Consider the following 20,400-nt stretch of genomic DNA (forward strand, 5'->3'; position numbering starts at 1 on the left):
AGATGTCCTCACATAATTTTATATCAACTTTAGTTAGGTAAAATAATTACAAGTAAAAAGAATCTTATAAACTAATTAAAAATAATATATATATATATATTCACTTTTCAGTAAGAGGAAAATGTATAAATTTTATATTTTTAAATTATTTGAATATCTATATAGAAAGTTTTTTTTTTTTTTTTTGTAAATTCATCATTGGATTTACCAATTTACATTTCCAGATAAACAACATGTTGATTATAACTCCACTCCTTTTTACATTTCCAGATAAGCGACATGTTGACTATAACTCCACTCCTTAAATGACTTGAATGTAATTATAGCCAAGATGAACAAATAACACTAAATATAGAACTCGTCTGACCGTGTATATATATATATAATTTGGAGTTGTCTTTAGTGCGACCTTTTGGAGATTGGGAATCTGGTGGAAAAAATTGAGGTTAAATCTTGATTTGTATTATTTAAAATGGTTTTTTCACTGCATATTTGGATTCAACACCCTAAAAAAGAAATTAGCTATCAAACTTGCGATTTCAATAAATTGCTGCCAGATTTTAGAGAAATTTGACGGGAAAACCCACCGAAAAAGCTTCCAAAAAGTCTCACTAAAGACAACTCCCATATGTATATATATATCCAAAGAGAAATAGTAATTGATACTAAAATAAATTTAATTCATTCTTAAATAAGAGAGATGTGTATCCATTCAATTATTAATATAAAATTGATATATAGCTTTTAAAATGTATTAATAACAATTAAAAGTGTTTTCTCTTAAAATATCAAAAATTTAAATCTAGAGGGAGTAGTCAAAAAGTTAGAGAACCTTTGTCCTACAAACAAATATGGAATTACAAGTTTTATATTTATATATATATATATAATCTTAAATCAAATCTCTCTAAATACAAACTATTTTTCAAATGTTTAAGCCTAAAAATATTTATACCTTAAATACACTTTAAATACCTTTCAACCTTACTAAATTTATAGCTAAAATAAATCTACATTAACATATGTAAAATTTTAATCAAATTTAAATTTCCTTTAAATTTTCCACATATATATATAAACTTAGCCACTTTCAAATATTTCGTAAACGCTCCTTTAATGCACAGTTTAACTCTCAAATTACAAGGCTGGCATGAATTTCATGAAATTTTTAGACCAATAGGCAATTTCTTCCCTGACTTGGAGTGGGCAAACACTGTTCACTCCGGCCAAGAGTTTGATTTTTACCCTTCTAACTAATTAAATTTTGCCATGTAGACTTCAGCCCACGTTCTCCGTTCCGTCTGCAAAATATGATAATCATTATGCAAAGCCACACTAAAACAGACTATATCCTCCGCCATACCTATTTTAGCAGTTCGGTTTGCAAAATCTTATACTCATTATGCAAAGCCATACTAAAAACCGACTATGGATTTGACTGCAAAGAGTTGGCCATTAGAGCTGTTCATGGCGAGGCTGACTGTTCCTAAAGCTCCGGCCCCAATAATGACACCTCTCACCCATCCCCTTTCTTGTGCTCTCCCCGTCTTGTGCTCTCAAAAGCACGCGGATCCTCTGGGTTCTTGTTTGTGAGGGTGAGGTTATAAAAAGCCCCCGTGGTTGAGCGAGAAAGTCCGCAGTGACACGCTGTTTTTCTTCCTCCTTTCGTATCCGCCCATGTTACCTGCCAGTGCTTGAAATTTACAAGCTCCCTGTTGTCAGGAACGATGGCGGCCATTCACTTCCAGGTTTGGACGGCGGCCACAATTAACGATTAGCCGCCCATGTCACTTGCCAGTGCTTGAAATTTTACATAGCTCCCTGTTGTCAGGAATGATGGCGGCCATTCACTTCCAGGTTTGGACGGCGGCCACAATTAACCATTCTCCCAGAGTTTCATTGCTCTCAGTCCCGATGGGTTCGAAGGGGAAGCCTAAGTTGGCGTTTACTGGACGGTTTGAGCGCCCGATTTTCTTAACTACATCTTATGCTACTTTTTCAGGTCAGTATTTCTCACATGATTAGGTTTATTTGCACAACGACATTTACAAACCCTAGTGGAATCCTTTCCTATAAAGAATGGGAAATCCTTCACAATAAAGAATGTGATAAAAAGATCAGAGCTAATGCCAACCCTAGAGTTCGATATGGTAGATGTGAATTTTGCATTTACGAAAGTTAACCTATTTTAACTAGGTAGCAATGTTCAGAATTTTCTTTACTGAATGCTATTAACTCCCAAACCCTAGATCTCATATTTATGTTTCAGATTATGGTCATGGTTAGAGAAGCATCTCCAGTGTCCGTCAATAGCTTTTAAATACAACTGGGTGCAAACTTTTATATCTTTGAAGAAACTATTTTTGGATGTAACTTTCAAGGTGTACAATCTCCTTATCGAAGAATAATCAATCCGGGATTGTGCGACCTTGAGGGCGTTAATACCTCTCGGCTTTACCCTGATCGGGTGTTATTCTTGCAACATTTTATTCAACAATTTAGACTTGGGGTTCTTGCCAAATCATATATTATGTTATGCTGATATGCATTTTACCATTCTGTTTTAGTTATATCTATATCTGATAAGAGTTTTTCTTTGCAATTATTTAGTTTGAGCTTCTGGCTGAACGGAATGAACAGTTATCATAGCAATGCTTCGATTTGTCTGTGAAGAGAGACTGCAAGTTTAAAGTTGAGTCCTAAGCATTTGATCTAGAGCCGTGGCAGAGGTCGATGTATCCTAAACTATCACACATTTGCCCAATTAGCAAAATTGAAATGTTCATCAATAAATTATCATGTCTATCGTGGTAGCCTGGTTGAAGCACTTTTAAATTTCAAGGTAATAGGCTAAAGGCCAAAAAACAGAAATCTGTTACTTGGGATAAAAAGATGTTTTGGATTAATATAAAAATTTACAATGCCCATTGAGTGCACATTTGCCTGTTGTAAAATCGCCTCAGAGTAACAAGTGTTGAAAATGTAGCAAGCAAGGTCTTCTGGCTTGTGCCTTAGCCAATGAAGAAGTGTCTTTCTATCAGTATGAGTGCGAGCTCATGAGTTAGACTTAAGTTAGGAGGAACAAGTGCGCAAGAATTTAAGAGCTGATTGGCTCAGTGTTTAGGAGCTGGGTCCTAAAGAATAGGAGGCAGAAAGTGCCCTAGAAAATAGGACCTGGAGTGCCCTAGGAAATAGGGAATTTGCGCAAGAGAATAAGGCTGCCAAGTGTGCAAGGAAGGAGGAGCAGAATTGAGCAATGAAGCAAGGTTTGCAGAGCAAGTCAAGGAGGCAGCAGAGGGTTGGTTGCGAGCTAGAGGGCCAAGATCAAGCAGTGATCAAGGCAGGCTGAGATCAACTATGGCAGCTGAGATTTGTTCCTCTTTCCCTTTCTTACTTTTGTTGGGTTAGCATAGACTTGAAAAAGTGCATCACAAAGACAAGGAACAACCTGTTATGGAAATTATTCTATCCCATACATCAACAATGGGGCAATAAGGCTATGAAAATTATTCTATCCTGCATGCAACCCAAGGTTTAGAGGGTGATTCAAAATGCATCTTAGTGACGAGGGAAACAAGGGTATTACCTCTCCCATTTAATTTTACAAAATTTCATAAATGAAAATTTTGAGAGAGGCACCTTAAGGGTTCTTAATATGTCAACAACAAGCCATAAATTCTTCTTTGAGATTATGTTCGACCCTCTTAAGGTTATAAGAAAAAAAAGAGATTAATTCTGATCCAAAAGAGTATAACATGGCCAATCTAGATCGAGTGTTTCATTCCCATTCTTGAAAGGCACAATTTACTGGCATGGGTAAGAGTAGCAGGGGAATTCTTCTTCAACCCAAAAGAAAAAATTAACAGAAATGTGAAATCTTGCAACACGAATCTATGAAAATAGGTTTTGCTCTTAAAATTTTATGTTTTCCTTTTTTATTCTTTCCATAAAATAGAAAACCCTATACAACAATGTAATTCATCCGCCAATTTTATGACAATGTGGAGGCAACATTTTCTCCGATTGATGATTGAGATGCTAGTTGTAGTTGTTCTGATTATACAAGAGGAGAAAGGAAGTCAAGCCTGGTATACCTAAGAAAGGAAGTTAAGCCTGGTCTAATTATCAACAGCGGAAACCAATGCAATCATTAAGATGAGCCATGCGTCTATTGTAGTATGATGTAAATTAACATACGAGGGAAGAATTTTTTAGAGTGTAGCATTTGGTTTTGCTAGTTTTGGTAAATTCCTAAATTCTGTCAACTTTTTCAATCATTGTATTTGGTTAGATGGAGCTGCACTAGAGCAGAGCTGTTGATAATTGGTTGGTAGCAGGAAGACACATTTTCTCGTGATATTGGTATCATGTCTGCCAGAGCAGACTTGGTTTACTTGTTTTTTTTTTTTGACAGAAACGGTTAGAATGATATATTGATTCTTGGCAGAAATGCCTCAATTTAGATTACAAAGAGGTAGGCAGAGCTCAGATTTCTCCTCGGCCAGGAACCATATGGCTTCCCCACTAGTGAGCCTGCGAATTTTGCAAACTATATTACGTGTAATTTTCTCTATCTTTCCTAATTTGCAGATACAAACAAACTGCTCCAATAAAAGACAGTAAAACATTTTAATCAGACAGTTAAGGGATGGGATCCCAGCCTTCGTCTCCGTCTCTTAGAAGAACTCCGAGGGGGAGGAGAACCGCTTTATTGGCTTCAGCATCGACTTCTTTGTTATTGTCTCTCTTTACATGAAGGAATTCCAGACTCTGAAAGGAATTTATCAGGGATCTAATTCTGCTCAGCAATCTTGATAACCTTAAATCTGAAGGAGAGGAATTGTCCACAATGGCCTTTATAATAGACTGGGAATCCCCAAATACAATTGCATCTTTGATACCCAGAAAAATGAGCAGCTTGAGCCCCTGGAGAAGAGCCAGTGCTTCAGCTTGAATGCTGGTATTGAAGCCCACTCCCCAAGCGTATCTAGATTCAGTTCTGCCCTCTGCACTTTTGACTACACCACCTGCTCCGGAAATACCAGGATTGCCTTTTGCTGCACCGTCAAAAAAGAGAACTTTTCTTGCCTTCTTGATGCAAAACTCAACGAATTTTGCAGCCTTAAGACGGATTTGCCAGTGTTTTAGCGGAGAGGGGTGCCTGACTCTATCAATGAAATGGAGATCAAGAGAGGCGCCCCATACAGCTTCTTGTTCACTAAGATCTGCCCTGTCTAGCTGATCTCCCAAACAGTCTTTTAGATGGCTTTTAATTTTTACCCAGGTTATCTTGGGATCGCTCTTCTTGTCTTTGAATATCCTTTGATTTCTTTCCAGCCATATATGCTAGCAGATTAATTTGGGAAGGGCGAGCCAGGCTTCTTTGATATGAGGATTCTGAGAAGTGCCACCAGAGTACATATGCTTCCAGTTTGAGAACAGGTCTGAGCAGCGATTAGGGGGAGCGAAGTCAATGCTCCATGGGCTTAAAGCCTCCTTCCAAAGATCTGCAGCAAATTTATAGAAGAGCATCAGATGGGAGGTATTTTCTTCGTCTTCCCCACACAGCGAGCAACGAGAGGGCCCCATAAAGCCTCTTTTCCGAAGCCTATCATCGGTCAATATTCTCTGATGGCAAAGAAGCCAGCAAAAAGAGTCAATTTTGGGGATCGTTGTCTGAGACCAGATCCCCTGCCAGGGCTTCGGATCAGGGGGGACATTAGGATGCAGAGAGAGCTGTCTATAACCCTGCGAAACTGAATAACGCCCAGGGATCGGACCCCATCCCCGAGTGTCTGCTTTTCTGCTATTCAAAGGGGCTTTGCCTTTTAAGAGGGAAAGAAAGGTAGCGTAATCTTTGGAAAGGTTCATAGGCACCTCTAATTTTTCCCATCTCTGCCAATCGCCATTCTCCCAATGTGATATGTCCCACAGAGTTTTAATACCAGCTCTGTCCATCCAGTCTTTCAACAAAACCAGGGAGCGATCATCAGCTAGGGGATCACTGCCCATAATGCGATCATCCCAGATTTTAATGCGCTTGCCATTTCCAGGGATCCAGTGCGCATGTAGTTTAATTAAGGCAGAAGCTTTTTCGCACAGTTTATGAATCATCGTTCCGGAGGTTGTATTAGGATTGTCCAGGCAGCGTGTTCTCTGCCCACGGAAATATTTTTTCCACAACGCTAGCTGAGCCCAACCCGGATTTGGGGCAATTATCCTCCATAACAGTTTTGCACCCAATGCGATATTTTGCTTACTGATATTCTTGAAGTTCAATCCGCCTTCCATTCTGGGCAAGGAGATTATATCCCAGCTTAATAGGGGGATTCTCTTCTCATTTGCTTTGCCGCCTTTCCAAAAGAAATTTCTTATGTATTCCTCCATTTTCCTCGTGATGCCAATAGGAGCCATCATAACTGCAGCCTGATAAATGGGAAGGCTGTTCAAGACAGCTTTTATAAGCACTGTCTTGCCTGCTAGATTGAGCCAATTGAAGCCCCAGGATTGAATTTTAGACTTAAATTTTTCCAACAGAGGCAGCCAGTCTCTGCTGAGAGCCCTTTTTTGGAAGACAGGGAGCCCCAGATACTTGAAGGATGACCAAGAAGAGGTGGCTGCAAAGCCGAAACAGCTGGAAATGGCTTGGAGCGATCTGGCAGTAGAATTCCAGCAGAAGATATGACATTTGCCTTTATTGAGGCTGCTTCCTGAGTCTTCACAATAGGCATCCACCACATCTTTAAATCTTTTAGCCAAGGGCAAGGAGGCAGCACCCAGCAAGAGAGAGTCATCTGCGAAAAGCGCATGGTTTATGCTTTTGACACCTCTTGTGATGTTCAATCCCATTATTTCTTGATCAGTCTGCTTTTTATTCAAAAGGAAGCTGAGAACAGAAGCTTGGAGGACAAAGAGCAAGGGGGAGAGAGGACACCCTTGCCTCAGCCCTCTAGAGGCTTTGAAGAAGTCAGTGGCCCTCCCATTCACCAAAGGGGCAATCCAGGGCTCACTAATACAAGCCTTGATCCAGTTGATAAATTTGAGGCCAAAACCAAATTTGTGCAGGACATCCAACAGAAATCTATGTCTCACCTTGTCAAAGGTGCTTTCAAGATCTAATTTGATAACCATTCCTTTCTCTTTCCGGGTCAAGCTTGAGTGAATCACCTCTTGGACCAAGATAAAATTGTTCACAATCTGTCTTCCTTGAATAAAACCTCCCTGATTCTCAGGAATAATGTCAGGAAGAATAGTTTTCAGTCTGTTTGCGATCACTTTTGTTATCAGTTTGTAGCCTATATTGCAAAGGGAGATAGGACGAAATCTGGTGAAGGAGTTGGCGCCTTTTTCCTTAGGGATAAGGGCCAGGAAAGCCGAATTGGTGCTTCCCCCAATTTTCTGACAAGTTTGAGATTTCCGGACCATTCTGCATAAATCTTTTTCCACAATCTGCCAACAATTCTGCAAGAATCTGGCAGTAAAGCCATCTGGGCCCGGGGCCTTATCAGGCTCCATAGCAAAGAGGGCGGTTTTTATTTCATTATTAGTGACTTCTGCTTCCAAAAACTGATTCTTTCTGACAGAAATCAGAGTGGGAACCTCATTTACTAAAGTTGAAGTATGCCCCAGACCCTCTTTTTCACTATACAAATTTTTGAAATGAAGGAAAGCAACGTTTTTTATGCTTTGTATATCTCTGTGTTTGATGTTCTCTTCCTTGATTTCGGAGATGGAATTGAAATTTTTCCGAGCTTGGGCTTGCTTGTGAAAGAAGGATGAGTTCCTATCTCCTGCCTTGAGCCAAAGCCTACGAGATTTGATCCTCCAATACTCTTCCTCGGCCGAGCTTGCTTTGAGAAGTTTTTGCTGAAGTTCCGCCTCCTTGTCGAGAACTTCTTTTGTGATCTCTTCATTTTCCGATTTCAGATGATGAATCTCGAGACATTCTTGGATCTTTTTCCTTTCCACTGCTGGGTTAGGAAGGGATTTTACCCAAGTTTTCAATACAGCTTTCACTCTCCTGAGTTTTTCCTCCCAAACAAAGAAGGCAGAGCCGTTGACTGGTTGCTTCCAAGTATCTTTTACTAATTGCATAAAGGATTGTTCCTTGACCCAAAGGGGACTGAATTTAAAAGGGATAGGACCTTGATCCATATGGGCCAGAAGATCAAGTTTGATGGGTCTGTGGTCGGATACACTACAAGGGAGAATATGCATTCTAGACTCTAAACCAAGAAGAAGAAAAGCACTTTGAACAAGAAATCTGTCTAACCTTGCAGCAATATGTCCCGGACCGAGTCTTTTATTGGACCAAGTGTACTTGCCCGACGAAGGTTTGATGTCGATCATGTCCCAATCCTGAAGCAGGTCCTCAACCCATTCTCGCGCCGGATCCCTTACAATGCTTCCTCCACGCTTTTCAGCCAAAGATAATGTGAGATTTAGATCCCCTGCAATGATGATGTTCGCTAAATCTTCAGAATCTGCCAAACTTCTAATGGAATCCCAACAGATCTTTTTCTCTCCTACGCTGACTGGAGCATACACGTTAAAGAGACAAAGGGTCTCATCTGAATCAACGTGTTGCAGCTTTGAGAACAACCAATGGGTGTTGGCGACCTCTTTAACCCTTGAGAATTTGTTTGCGTTCCAAAGGGTGCCCAGGCCTCCTGAGGCACCACGAGCTGAGATAGCTTGCCCTTCACTTCTCTGCCACAGTTTTTTGCCGATATGGAGGAAGGCCTTGTCCTCCATTTTAGTCTCCTGGATGAGGAGTATATCAGGAGATTCAGATCTTATCAGGCTTTTGATGGTTTCTTTTATTTTGCTCCCCATACCCCTACAATTCCAAGAGATAATCTTCATCACTTGCTTTTTGAATGGAGAGCTCCTTTAGAGCTCTGGGACTGATTTCTGGTCGTCTTCGGTGTTTTAGCCAAGAGTTTCTCGAGGGTTGGTTGGCTTCCTTGGAGTTTGTCTTTATAAGTCTCCTGCTCTCTTTTTTCACGGGCAGATTTTCGGCCTCTCAATGATCTTCTAGCCGAGGTTTGCGAATCTCCTATTTCACCTTCTTCTTCTGAGTCCTCCGAGCCTTGCACTTCCTCAGCCTCTTCTGTGGGTATCTCTTTCATTCTGTCTGCATTACTTTCGACTTGCTTTGGTCCCGAGGGGGGCTCTTTGTGGGGCGATCCTTCTTTCTGCATCTCTATTTCTTGGGTGTCTTCTATTGCTGAGCTTAACTGTATAAATTTATTTCCTTGTTCTTCCATGAGAGGTGTTTGAAGCCCAAAGCCTGCCTGGGGAGCTTTGCCATTGGAATTACCAGTTCTAGGGGCTTTGTGAGCAGTTTTGGTCCTTTTGACCTGAGTCCATCCTTCCTCCTTGCCTTTCTCCGCTTCACTATTTTTTGGACAGCCTCTAGCAAAATGACCATAGACATGGCATTTCCTGCACTTGAACGGAAGCTGCTCATAATCCAGCTTTTGAACATGCGTCCAACTTCCAACCCTAGTCTTTATTGCCTCAGGCAGATCGACCTCAAGGTCAACTTCAACACAAATTCTGGCACAGTCGTATTGGTCTTTACTGTTTGCTCGATCAATGAATTTGCCCAAGGTGTTTCCGATGTGCTTAAGAGACTCCCAGTTCCAACAATGCACTGGCAGGTTGGGCAACCTAACCCACACAGGGACGGCTGTGGGGACGTCAACTGCTGGATCAAAGTCAGGCGTCCACTTATTGAGATACAGCCCCTGAGGGCCCATGAAATAGGGACCGTTACGGAATATCAGATCCTTATCATCCTTTTCAGAGAATTCAAACAGGAAGAATCCCTTCCCCAGAAAATATGAAGTGACTCTGCTTTTAATCAGCGGCGCCCAGTTCCTTGCGACCCAGCTCTCCGTGGTTTTGGGGGAGGGCCAGAGTCCAGTGAACTGTCCAACCAAAGCACGCTCAGCCAAAGAAAGGGCGACCTGAATCGGTCTCTCAGGAGGGAGCGAAATCTCAGGGATGTCATCCAAACGTTTCACAAACTTCGCAGCCTCGGTCGCTTTCTTCTTTGGAAGAGAATCCAGCAGTTTGATAAAAGCCTCAGCATCAGAAAGGGGGGGCGACGATGACTCCATTGAAGCAGCCTTAGCTCGATCGAATCGAGCTCACACAAATCCCAGCGGACATAGTCCTTCAAGCCTGCACAGAGAAGATGCCCCTGAAAATTAGCAGAAAAGCAAAGGGCCGAAGCACCGCGAAGGAAGACCAGAGCGCCTCGCAGGATCAAAGCGCCTCGCGGGAGAAAGGCAAAGCCCTCCGAAGCGGCCACAGGGCCGAGGCGACGGCCTCAATCTCAGAGGATCAGCTGCAGAGCGGCGTGCAAGCGCGCGGTCCGACTTGGTTTACTTGTTAATGATGTTTCTTAGTTTTAAATATGGTAGTTTCATTAATTTCTGTTGGTTAATGCTATACATTACTATTCAAAATAAGCTTGTTTACACCCAAGCAAAAATTATCAATATTGGCAGTTCTCTTCTTACATCTAAACATAGGAAATCATGTTCCTTTTGTGTGGATCATTCAGTGCAGTTTCTAGGAATAGGCAGCAATGGCTATCATATGCCCAATCCCCTAGTGGCTTGGGTGAAGGTGCAGAAGGGCCATCAGGAAGTGAGAATCTAATATTAGATGACAGTCATTGGAGGTAGAGCTGAAGAATGCTATTCAGGCTGAGGACTATGCACGAGCTGCAAGACTTCGTGATGAGCTGGTTGCTTCATGAAAACAATCAAGCAGGTATTCTTGCTGCCAATGCATGATTTTACAAAGTATTTGAAAAAGGTGACCTGAGTGCAATGGGGATGATATGGTCCAAGGGAAATAATATGCACTGCATACATCCTGGCGCTGGTTGTATTTCTGGGTATGATATTGTTATGGAAAGCTGGGAGTTGACTTTTGGACCTGAATTGGATCTTCCACTTCAAATTGAGTTACAAAATGTGGAAGTCTACATCAAAGGAAACCTTGGTTTTATTACATGTTTAGAGCTTGTGCGAACTAGTGGCAATAACTGGGGCAACAAATATCTTTGAAAAGGTTGATGGAAACTGGTATATTTGTGTTCATCATGCTTCACACATTGCCTCCTAACATTGCAAGTCATGTTTTGTATAATTTACCTGAAGTTGTCAAATTTACAATTCTCATTGAAAAGAAGCTGATATGTCTTCCTTCATCAATCTTTTCCCATTGGTTCTAAGGAATTGGATCTGTTATTTTTGTATCGTATAGATGCACAATATCAAATATCAAATATTACGATGTTTCCCTGGCCATACCTCCATAACATTGTGGTTTGGAACCCAAATACTTTATTTATGGTCCTATTGGTTATTTGTATGGCATAAAACAGAAAATCAGATGTTGGAAATGACCTCAGTTATTTAGGCGATTGGCAATAATAAGCTATTAATTTGTTGCTATTTTGAATCATCACTGAATAACTTTAGTGGCTGATATTCTTTCTTTTTCAATTCAGGGATTGGGATATTATGGTGATTTACTGATAAATATAATTAGATTTTGCAGTTGAACTGTTAAATTTATTAGTGACTGCTCTTTGGCTCCCGGATCTGTGAATCTTGACATACATGTATATTGACTTGTGATATAATATGGGATTGGGATATTATGGAGATTTACTGACAAATATAATTAGATTTTGCAGTTCAACTATTTAAATTTATTAGTGACTGCCCTTTGGCTCCCGGATCTGTCAATCTTAACATACATTTATATTGACTTGTGATTTTAAAAAAAAGTTACGGCTATCATGCTGTCAATTTCTTTTGTTTTTTTATTTTTCTGTAGTTTTCTATTGACAAGGTCAGAAATATACAGCCTATAGGCATTACAGAAATGTGTACAGTATATACAACAAGCACATGTAGTGCTACACTGCTACAATATGCATCTACTTACAATCAGCCTTAATGGCATGTATTCAGATGATGAGATTGGAGACATGGACTAACGACAGCCAAACTGTAACTTATTTATACATAATTACAATATGTCATAGGTAATGACAAATGTCTTTGGTCCCAAATTTTTTTAGGAAGGAGGATAAATCAGGCACTGCCTATAAGGTTTAAGTAACTGGACACTCAATGTAGTTACTGCTCCAATGTGGTACCTGGACAAAAATCAGTACATCAGTTTCACTGATTTCCTAGATTTATGTCTTCAACCTCAGGTCTAAATCTAGTTCTGAGCTTGCTAGACCTCTACTGTAGTTATGCCAGTTGCACTGCTGATCTGAGTCATCTTTTTGATTGATCCTTGCAGTTCCTGCTGCATGGCTCCTAGAATTTTGGACTAACCCTGCATATCCTTCAAATCTGTCATCCTTGTTTTTAGGTTTTGAGGAGACTGAAACAGAGTCAGAAACAAAAATGACAAATTATTAAGATGGGCACTGAAGTGGAAAGGAAAGTCAAACAATAAAAAATTAAATACACATACATGCGCGCACACACACATTGGCTGAAAAATAAAGCAAGATGTTCATCAAATCAGGGAAGATATTGGAGAATTTTCTAGGAGTTCTTGGTAACTCAAATTGATAATTGGATCAGATACTTTCCCTGTTTGTTAAGGAGGTTTTTCTTTTTTCTTGACTTTTATAGCAAAAATACATTAGAAGGCATTCTAAGTTTAGATGCTCTACATCTATTACTTTTTTTAGGTCATTTAAGTAATCTAGTTAGTAACCTCTTCAATCTTGATTACAAAATTGAAGCATATTATAAGGATGCCAACACTTGACGAGTTCAATGTGTGTGCACATGTAAATAAAGAACATGAAACATTAAGAGGAAACAATTTTCCATGATTTCATATTTATGGTTCAGTAACGTAAATTTCTATTAATGACCGTCTTCCTTTTTTCGGTATTTAGGGCCAATTAACATTTTTCATATTTATGGCTCCATAACGTAAATTTCTATGAATTACCATCTTCCCTTTTTTCAGTTTTTAGGGCCAATTAGCATTTTTCCTAGGTTAGTTTAGTGTTTAGAAGGTTTGTACTGGAGTTAGGCTTTGTTTATTCTTCCTATATTTTTAAAGTTAACTTGAAAATTTAACATGAAACATTAAGGGGAAACACACTTTCATGGTTTCATATTTATGTCTCGGTAACCTATATTTCTATGAATGATTGTCTTCGTTTTTTTCAGTTAGTAGGGCCAATTAGCATTTTGGTTTGGTTAGGTTGTCAGGTAAGTGTGCAGAAGTCTTTTACTTCAAATGGCTTTGGTTTTTTTTTTTCCCTATTTTAAAAAAATAAATTTGGGCAACGGTTTCCATGGATTTCCAACTTTTCCATTTGGAAAACATATCTAGACGGAAATGAGAAAGGGATTAAAGGTTTCCCATAACATTTGTTAGTTTCATTCTAAAGCTAAACATCTAGGGTTAGTATTCTATGTCTAATAGTTATGATTTTGGTAAAACATCTTCAAAATTAATTCCACATTATTGTTTCCCATGTTAAATATAGAGTAGTGGTGCTAGCAGTCAGCCGACTGAACAAATAATACCCTTCTATACCTAGTGCCTTCCCCTACTTGTTTTGCGATGAGATTTGGAAATGACTATGCAATCTTTAAGTGTCATGGGCTAAGGAAAATATATGGAGTTGTGTCACTTGTTTAACAGCCTTGCATTGCAAGCCTATGCTTTTAGGATCATGCATCCTGACTTAAAAGCAGCACGTTGTCCGAAGGGGAAGGTCTTGAATTTCCATGCATATATGAACCTTCCATTTCATCATGTGAATTGATTCAGCTTTCATCTACTTTTAGGGTCTCTAAAAGGAGACCCTAAAGGTTTGATTTTGGCAGCAACTGTGGTAAAGCCTTTCTTTGGCAAATCCCTTAACTTTGCACTGTTGGTTCCCAGATATGAGTTTAGAGTAGGGATTTCTTTGGCCAATCCCTTAACTTTGCACTGTTGGTCCCCAGGTACAAGTTTAGATAGCCATTATGGGTAGCTAGCTTTCCATGTCTAGCAACACCTTTTTGAGTCTCAACATTTAGGTTAGATGGTCAACTTTGCAGAGTGGAGTGGGGTGTTGCCAAGGTTTGATTGAATATCATTTGGTTTGAAGATTCGTTTAGACTACAATTACAAATATGTTCAATGCAACAGCTCAAGGAAGTAGTGCTCGTTTTGAAGTAAATTAGCAAATGAGTAGTGCTGGATGGAAATCCTCATGGAATTGGAGGACTTTCCATAGTAAACTCAAAATTATAGAAGATATCTTGGCTAAACCTATTTAGTGTTTATGTTTAAGGCCAATACAATAATATATTTATAGTATATTATTCAGCATGTCTCGTACAAGTTTAAGGCCAAATACAATAATATACTTATAGTATATTATTCAGCATGTCTTTTACAAGAATTGATCATAGACCCCAATTGACCGTGACAAATGACAATACCCTAGGTATATTAATCAGCATGTCTTTTACAAGAATTGATCCTAGAACCCAATTGACTATGACAAATGACAATATCCTAGGTGGGGAACATAACACTAGACCCAATTGACTATGACAAATGAGTTGTAAGGACAAGTTATGGTACTATGACAAATGACAATATCCTAGGTGGGGAAGATAACACTAGATCCAATTGACTATGACAAATGAGTTGCAAGGACAAGGTATGGTACTAGACCCCAATTGACTATGACAAATGAGTTGTCAGAAGGATAAGGTATGGTTCTTTGGAAATTAGTATTTTGAGTCATTATACATAGAGTTATCTTGGAAATTAGTATTTCAAGTCATTATACAAAGAGTTATCTTAAATCCAAGTATAAAATGTATTTAATTGTTTGAAAGGTGTTAAAATTGGAAACTGGGGCCAAACTCCATGCGGGTCATCTTATTTATGGCAACTGATATTTTTCTTGGATCCCTCTCATCGAGAACTGTAGAATTGATCTAAAGATCATCCGATTCCGGTAAGTATTCATGGAGTTATGAATTTATTTGTGTTATAAGACAATTCGTCAAGGTCAGCCAGCGACCAAATAAACCCCACATGTGCTCAACGTTTTAGTATAAAAGGAGATGACTTAATAGTCATTTCTACACACACGTCTATCTTGTTTTCTCTCCACTTGTCTTGGGTTTTAGTGGAAGAGAAGTGGAAGCCCTAGACTCTAGAAGAAAAGAGGCTACCCTAGCCACAGTCAAGAAAAAGGAATACGTTGCCCTAATCTAGAGGATGCAATCATGAAAGAGAAGCCCTAACGCTATCTAGAAGGAAGCCTACAACCCTATACGCTGGTCCCTACCAAAACGCAGTCAAGGAGGACATTACCATGCCCTAGCCACAACATTAGGAGGCTGCCCTAGACAGTGTGGAAGGGTTGTGTGGACAACATATTGAGCAGGAGTCTTAGCCGCTGTTTGGAGGGGTCCAAAGTGTTGGAGAAGGGGCCGAGTTCCCTTGTTATCATGCCGCAACAATAAAGGACTGTTGGAAGGGCAGTCGCAGTCATAGCACTGATTTGTGGGCAGTTTTAGTGACACATTTATAGGGTTGCAATGAGGGACTGCTAACAGCAATTGGGAGATGAAGTTTGGATGCTGAGAGACCTAGAACAGACCTCCTAACTAGGCCGCAGTCACCTCTAAGGACATCAAGGCAAACATGGGTATTTTCCCTATACGTTAGGCTAGTTGGTGTGCCCTAACCAGACTAGTACATGCATAGAACCCTGGGCAGAAATCAGCTGTAGCATGCGCATGCAACATAATTGAGGGCTGTTTGTGGACTGATGGATAGATGCATGGGACAACAAGGCAACTAGTACAACAGTGCTAACAATGTTGCACGAAGCGGGAGCGAAGCGGAAGCGGAAGCGGAAGCGTCATTTTCCAAAAATCTAGGAAGCGAAGCGTCCGCGGAAGCGTCTGCTATATATATATATATATTTATATTTTTTTGCATTTATACTCAAAACAAACATCCCAAATACCAAATTAATTGTAGAAGACATGAAAACATGCATATTTTTGCATAAATCAAGATAGATATGGCATCCATGATTCCATTGTAGTTACTAGTATGTACAACAATCATCTATATTCTAGCTATTACAAACATACATCAAATTTTTAAGCATATTATAAAACATAAAACATTTAAGCATATTATAAAACATAAAACATAGAGCATATTATGATTTATCTAGCAAGTGAGCAACTGTCAACATTTGTCATGTCCAAAATTCAAATAATAATGTTTACAAAATATGTCACTTGGTCACCGCCAAGCCAAAAAGGTTCAAAATTCAAATTCACAAGTCTACAAGTCTAATGAGTAATCTATGACAAAAAGTAGTAGATTGTGAATATATCTACTAATCTCTCCTCCTTCCACCACGAATAGAACGTGGTGGCGGGCCTCCACGTGGTGGCAATGAAGAAGATGGTGCCTGTGTAAGTCATGGCACTGAAACTGATGAAGAAGAACCCCCTGCTATTGGTGTTGAACCATGGAACCTAGGAACCAAGGGACCAGATGGGGGTGGGGGTGGTGGCATATCAACACGGTCATCATCATCCTAGAATCGCTCAAAAAATTCATGCAAAAAAAAAAAACACTAGTTAACAAAAAAATTAAAAACATGAATTAGAGAAATGCTTTATAAGGGAAAATTGGAAAATTCATACTACAATGGACATACCTGGATAAGAGCATCCTCTAATTGCTCTAGTCGCAACACTCCATCCTCCAAATTGGGCTCCTCTGGATTCTTGTCCCAAATCAACAAGTCTTTATTAGACTTTGCATCTTCACAGTAATGGGACAACAATCGCAAGTTGTAATGAACATAAACCAAGCTCTCTGCCCGGTCTAAACTCAACCTGATCCTTTTAACACTGTGGATGAAAGAATAAGAGCTCCAACACCTCTCTGCAGAAGAAGTGTTTACCACCTGTGATAGCACCCGCAATGCCAAACTCTGTAGAAGTGGAGTACCCCCTCCATGCATGTTCCACCACTCAAGAGCAGAAAAAGTCTCTCGATCTTTAATTGCATGCATGCTCCCAAATGGACCAGTGTTGAGCGTATAGTTGCTCACCTGTCTCCGTACCAATGCAGCGTCCTCCTCATCAGGGATTAATTTACTCAATGCAGCCATATATTTTTCGTGAACCTCTTTATCTTGGTGTGGTTTTCTCCTGCTTCCCCCCCAGGTGCTGGTGTTGAAAGCCATGATGGATGATAGTATTTAGGTGTCAAAACATATGCTAATGCATGCAATGGAATATTTAGCATTTCCCATCGGTTTTGCACCTCTACACGAATATAATTGTACAAGGTGGTATCTCTAGGCTCAACAATGTCTTTAATCTGCCCCAACATGCTATCCATTTGCTCATACACCTCCCCAATTACTGGTCGATCTGAATCTGCAAACTTGATCATGTAATAAATTGGTTTGGTGAATTGCAAAACATATTTAACCTGTGACCAAAAGTAACTGTCAAGAACAGTGTCCTTGACTGCATTAGCACCATCTGTGTCAGTGTTAATTTCATCCCATGTTTCAGCACACACCAGATTAGTTAAAGCTTGTCTCACCTTCACTAGCCGCCTAAAGGTGAGGTAATAACTAGCAAATCTTGTCTTTGCAATTTTAAGCAATTGCAACTTGGAGTAAGTGCCATAGAAGTAGTTTACCCTTGTATGCCCTGTGATGAATTTAATGAGCTGCTTCCCTTTCCTGTAAACCTCAGCAATCCACCCACAATCTTTGTGTTTCACAATATCATGCATCAAAAGGTTCAATGTGTGAACCAGGCACCCAGACCAAAAGATGTGTGGATGAGTACGCTCAATAATTTTTCCTGCTGCCTTACAATTTGCTGCATTATCTGTGATCACTTGAACCACATTATTCGGACCAACATCTTTGATTGATTTCAATATGAGATCTGCAATATTTTGTGCAGATGCAGTGATGGAGGAGGAGTCATGACATGCAATAAATACTGCACCACTAGAAGAAACACCAAGAACATTTATCAAATGTTGGTTTCTAATATTTGTCCACCCATCTGATATAATGGATACCCCAGAATCTACCCACTCATTTGTAAAACGTGTCAAAGCTCTTTGAACCTTAGCTTTTTCTCTTTCTAATAACACTGTTCTAGCTTTCTCATAGTTGGGGGCCTTGTATCCTTTTGGGGCTTCATTGATGGCCTTTACCATTTCATGCCAATAGGGAGAGCGAAGCACATTGAATGGTACACCGCAAGCACAAAGAAAATGGACTATCTTTCCATCCACATCATCCCTCCCAGCAACATTAAGGAAATCCCCTATTGTTCTTCTACCTCCAGAGCTTGCAGAAGTACCATGAGGAGATGAGCAACTACCAAATTTAGAGGTTGCACTTGATTCAGAATGAGTTTTTGTTTCTTGTTTTTTTGTTGTGCAGCCATCTCTATTTGGATGTATTTTCTTCTTTCTTCAGTTGAAATGTTTGGGCAAATTTGTACCCCCACAGAACCCTTTTTTTCATCACTGTCCAGCACCCCACAAAGATGCCTCCTCAGACGGGTATATGAACCACAATATGGTTTTCCTCCATGACAACCATGAGGGCACACAAATTTGTAAGATCCACCACCCTTTCCCCCATCAAGTTTGGTCACATAGTTCCACAAGGGTGTTGATGTAGCTTTCCCATTTTGTGTTTCAGTGTCCCCTTCAAGTTCATCCCCTTCCTCTTCAAACCCTTCCTCCTCATCATACATTGGGTCACTACTATTAGGACCATCACCAATGTCCTCTTCTGTTTCTTCCCTTCTATTCCTCACCCTTGCCATCATTAAAACCAAGAGTGGAATGATACATAGAAGCCAAAAGAACACCATCTTGGAATATGGATATAGGTGGTGGACAACGGCAACCTGTAAATAAAGGAGCAAGTAGAAACAATGGGAAAGAGTAGGAGAGGGAGGAGAAAAATACAAATTTTTTTTCAAAAAAACAAGGGAGTTTGGGGTTTGAACTTACCTCTTTAGCTCTTGTAGATGAAGTCCTCCAAGCTCCTCCTCCTTCTCCTAGCTCCTCCTTCTTCACTCCTCCAAGCTCTCCTCTCTTCTCCTCTCCTTTCCTCTCTTCTCTTCTCCTCTCCTCTCTTCTCTTCTCCAACTCTCATAAACTCAAAGTGAGAAAATGAGGAATGAATGGGGGCTTTATTCTTTTCATTCCTCACCTTAACCTCACCCTAACCCACCCCCTTAAGGTTGAGTTAACTTAACTTTAAAAAAAATTTAAATTTTTTTTTGTTTTTCTCCCTTGGGCACGCCCCTTTCCGCCGAAGCGTACGGAAGCGTGCGTGAAGCGCACGCTTCCTGCTCCGAAGCGCCACGCTTCGGCGGCCCGAAGCGTCGTACGAAGCGCGCTTCGGAGCCGGCGCTTCGAAAATTCCAGGAAGCGCAATTTTTTTTACGAATCGCGCTTCCTAATTTCCGAAGCGCGCTTCGGAAGGCGCTTCGTACTGCGCTTCCGTACGGGGCGCGCTTCAGAGCTTCAGAGCGGGGGGGGGGGGGGGCGCTTCGTGCAACACTGAGTGCTAATATATATGGGACAATTGGGCTACATGGTGCTGCCCAAAATGTTGGGACAACACAATGATGGGACAACAATGTCATTATGGACAACAACTATGTTGGGACAACCCTATGACATAGGACATCAGTGACATTGTGCAGCAGCTATAAAGTGGGACAACCCTATGACAGGATAACAGTGACATTGTGTAGCAACTGTAAAGTGGGACAACAGCTATGACATGGCAGAAAAGTGGGACAATAGCTGTGACATGACAGCAGCAAACATGGACAACAACAAGCATGGTGCGGCATGGCAAGCGTGGACAACATGGATAGTTGTGGCAAGCATGGTGTTGCAAGCACATGAGACATGTTGTATGACAACATGGTTCAACAATGGCACATGGGACAACAGTGCAACATAAGGTGTAGCAGTCATGAGGTCTAGTTGTGTGATGATGGTGCAGCACAGTGAGGTACAACATGATGACGAGATGCAACACGATGATAGGTGAAGGTGTCACCTTGGAGAATCAGTTGAAGCAGCATGTCTTCAACTGATCTCATGTATCATCTTCTTAGAGATGATCTATGCTCTTATCTAGATAAGTCAGTGTTGACTTGTGTTGTAAATGTACTCTCTCTCTCTCTCTCCTGAACTATTGAAGAACATATAAGAAGAGTTGATCAAGGGTTTCCCCACATTGGGGTTTGTCCTTGGCTAGCGCCACATCTTGTGTCCTCTTGT

At 40.4% G+C, this 20,400-nt stretch overlaps 1 protein-coding gene and 1 long non-coding RNA gene across 5 annotated transcripts in view; one reads left to right on the forward strand and one right to left on the reverse strand.

Moving 5' to 3' along the window:
- The first annotated feature begins 1,332 nt into the window (after window positions 1–1,332).
- LOC149175361 (uncharacterized) overlaps window positions 1,333–20,400 on the forward strand; it is a 38,753-nt gene continuing 19,685 nt past the window's right edge. Inside the window, exons 1-2 of one of the 4 annotated variants that reach the window (XR_016258008.1) lie at window positions 1,333–2,002; window positions 11,534–11,676. This is a non-coding gene — a long non-coding RNA (uncharacterized LOC149175361). Of the gene's footprint in view, window positions 2,003–2,269; window positions 2,557–2,610; window positions 2,649–11,533; window positions 11,677–20,400 lie in introns of those variants that run through there. The other 3 variants (XR_016258010.1, XR_016258009.1, XR_016258007.1) reach the window with 3 other exon arrangements.
- On the reverse strand, window positions 16,523–17,889 carry LOC149175362 (uncharacterized). Its single transcript, XM_089423858.1, has 2 exons — window positions 16,766–17,889; window positions 16,523–16,642 (listed from the first exon to the last, which is right to left on the reverse strand). Exons 1-2 carry the CDS (start codon window positions 17,297–17,299, stop codon window positions 16,523–16,525), a joined length of 654 nt encoding a protein of 217 aa, XP_089279984.1. The 5' UTR covers window positions 17,300–17,889.

This window comes from Pinus tabuliformis, chromosome 4_1 (assembly GCF_031772625.1).
Source record: "Pinus tabuliformis cultivar Carrire ecotype Pingquan chromosome 4_1, CPIR1, whole genome shotgun sequence".
Classification (NCBI taxonomy): domain Eukaryota; kingdom Viridiplantae; phylum Streptophyta; class Pinopsida; order Pinales; family Pinaceae; genus Pinus; species Pinus tabuliformis.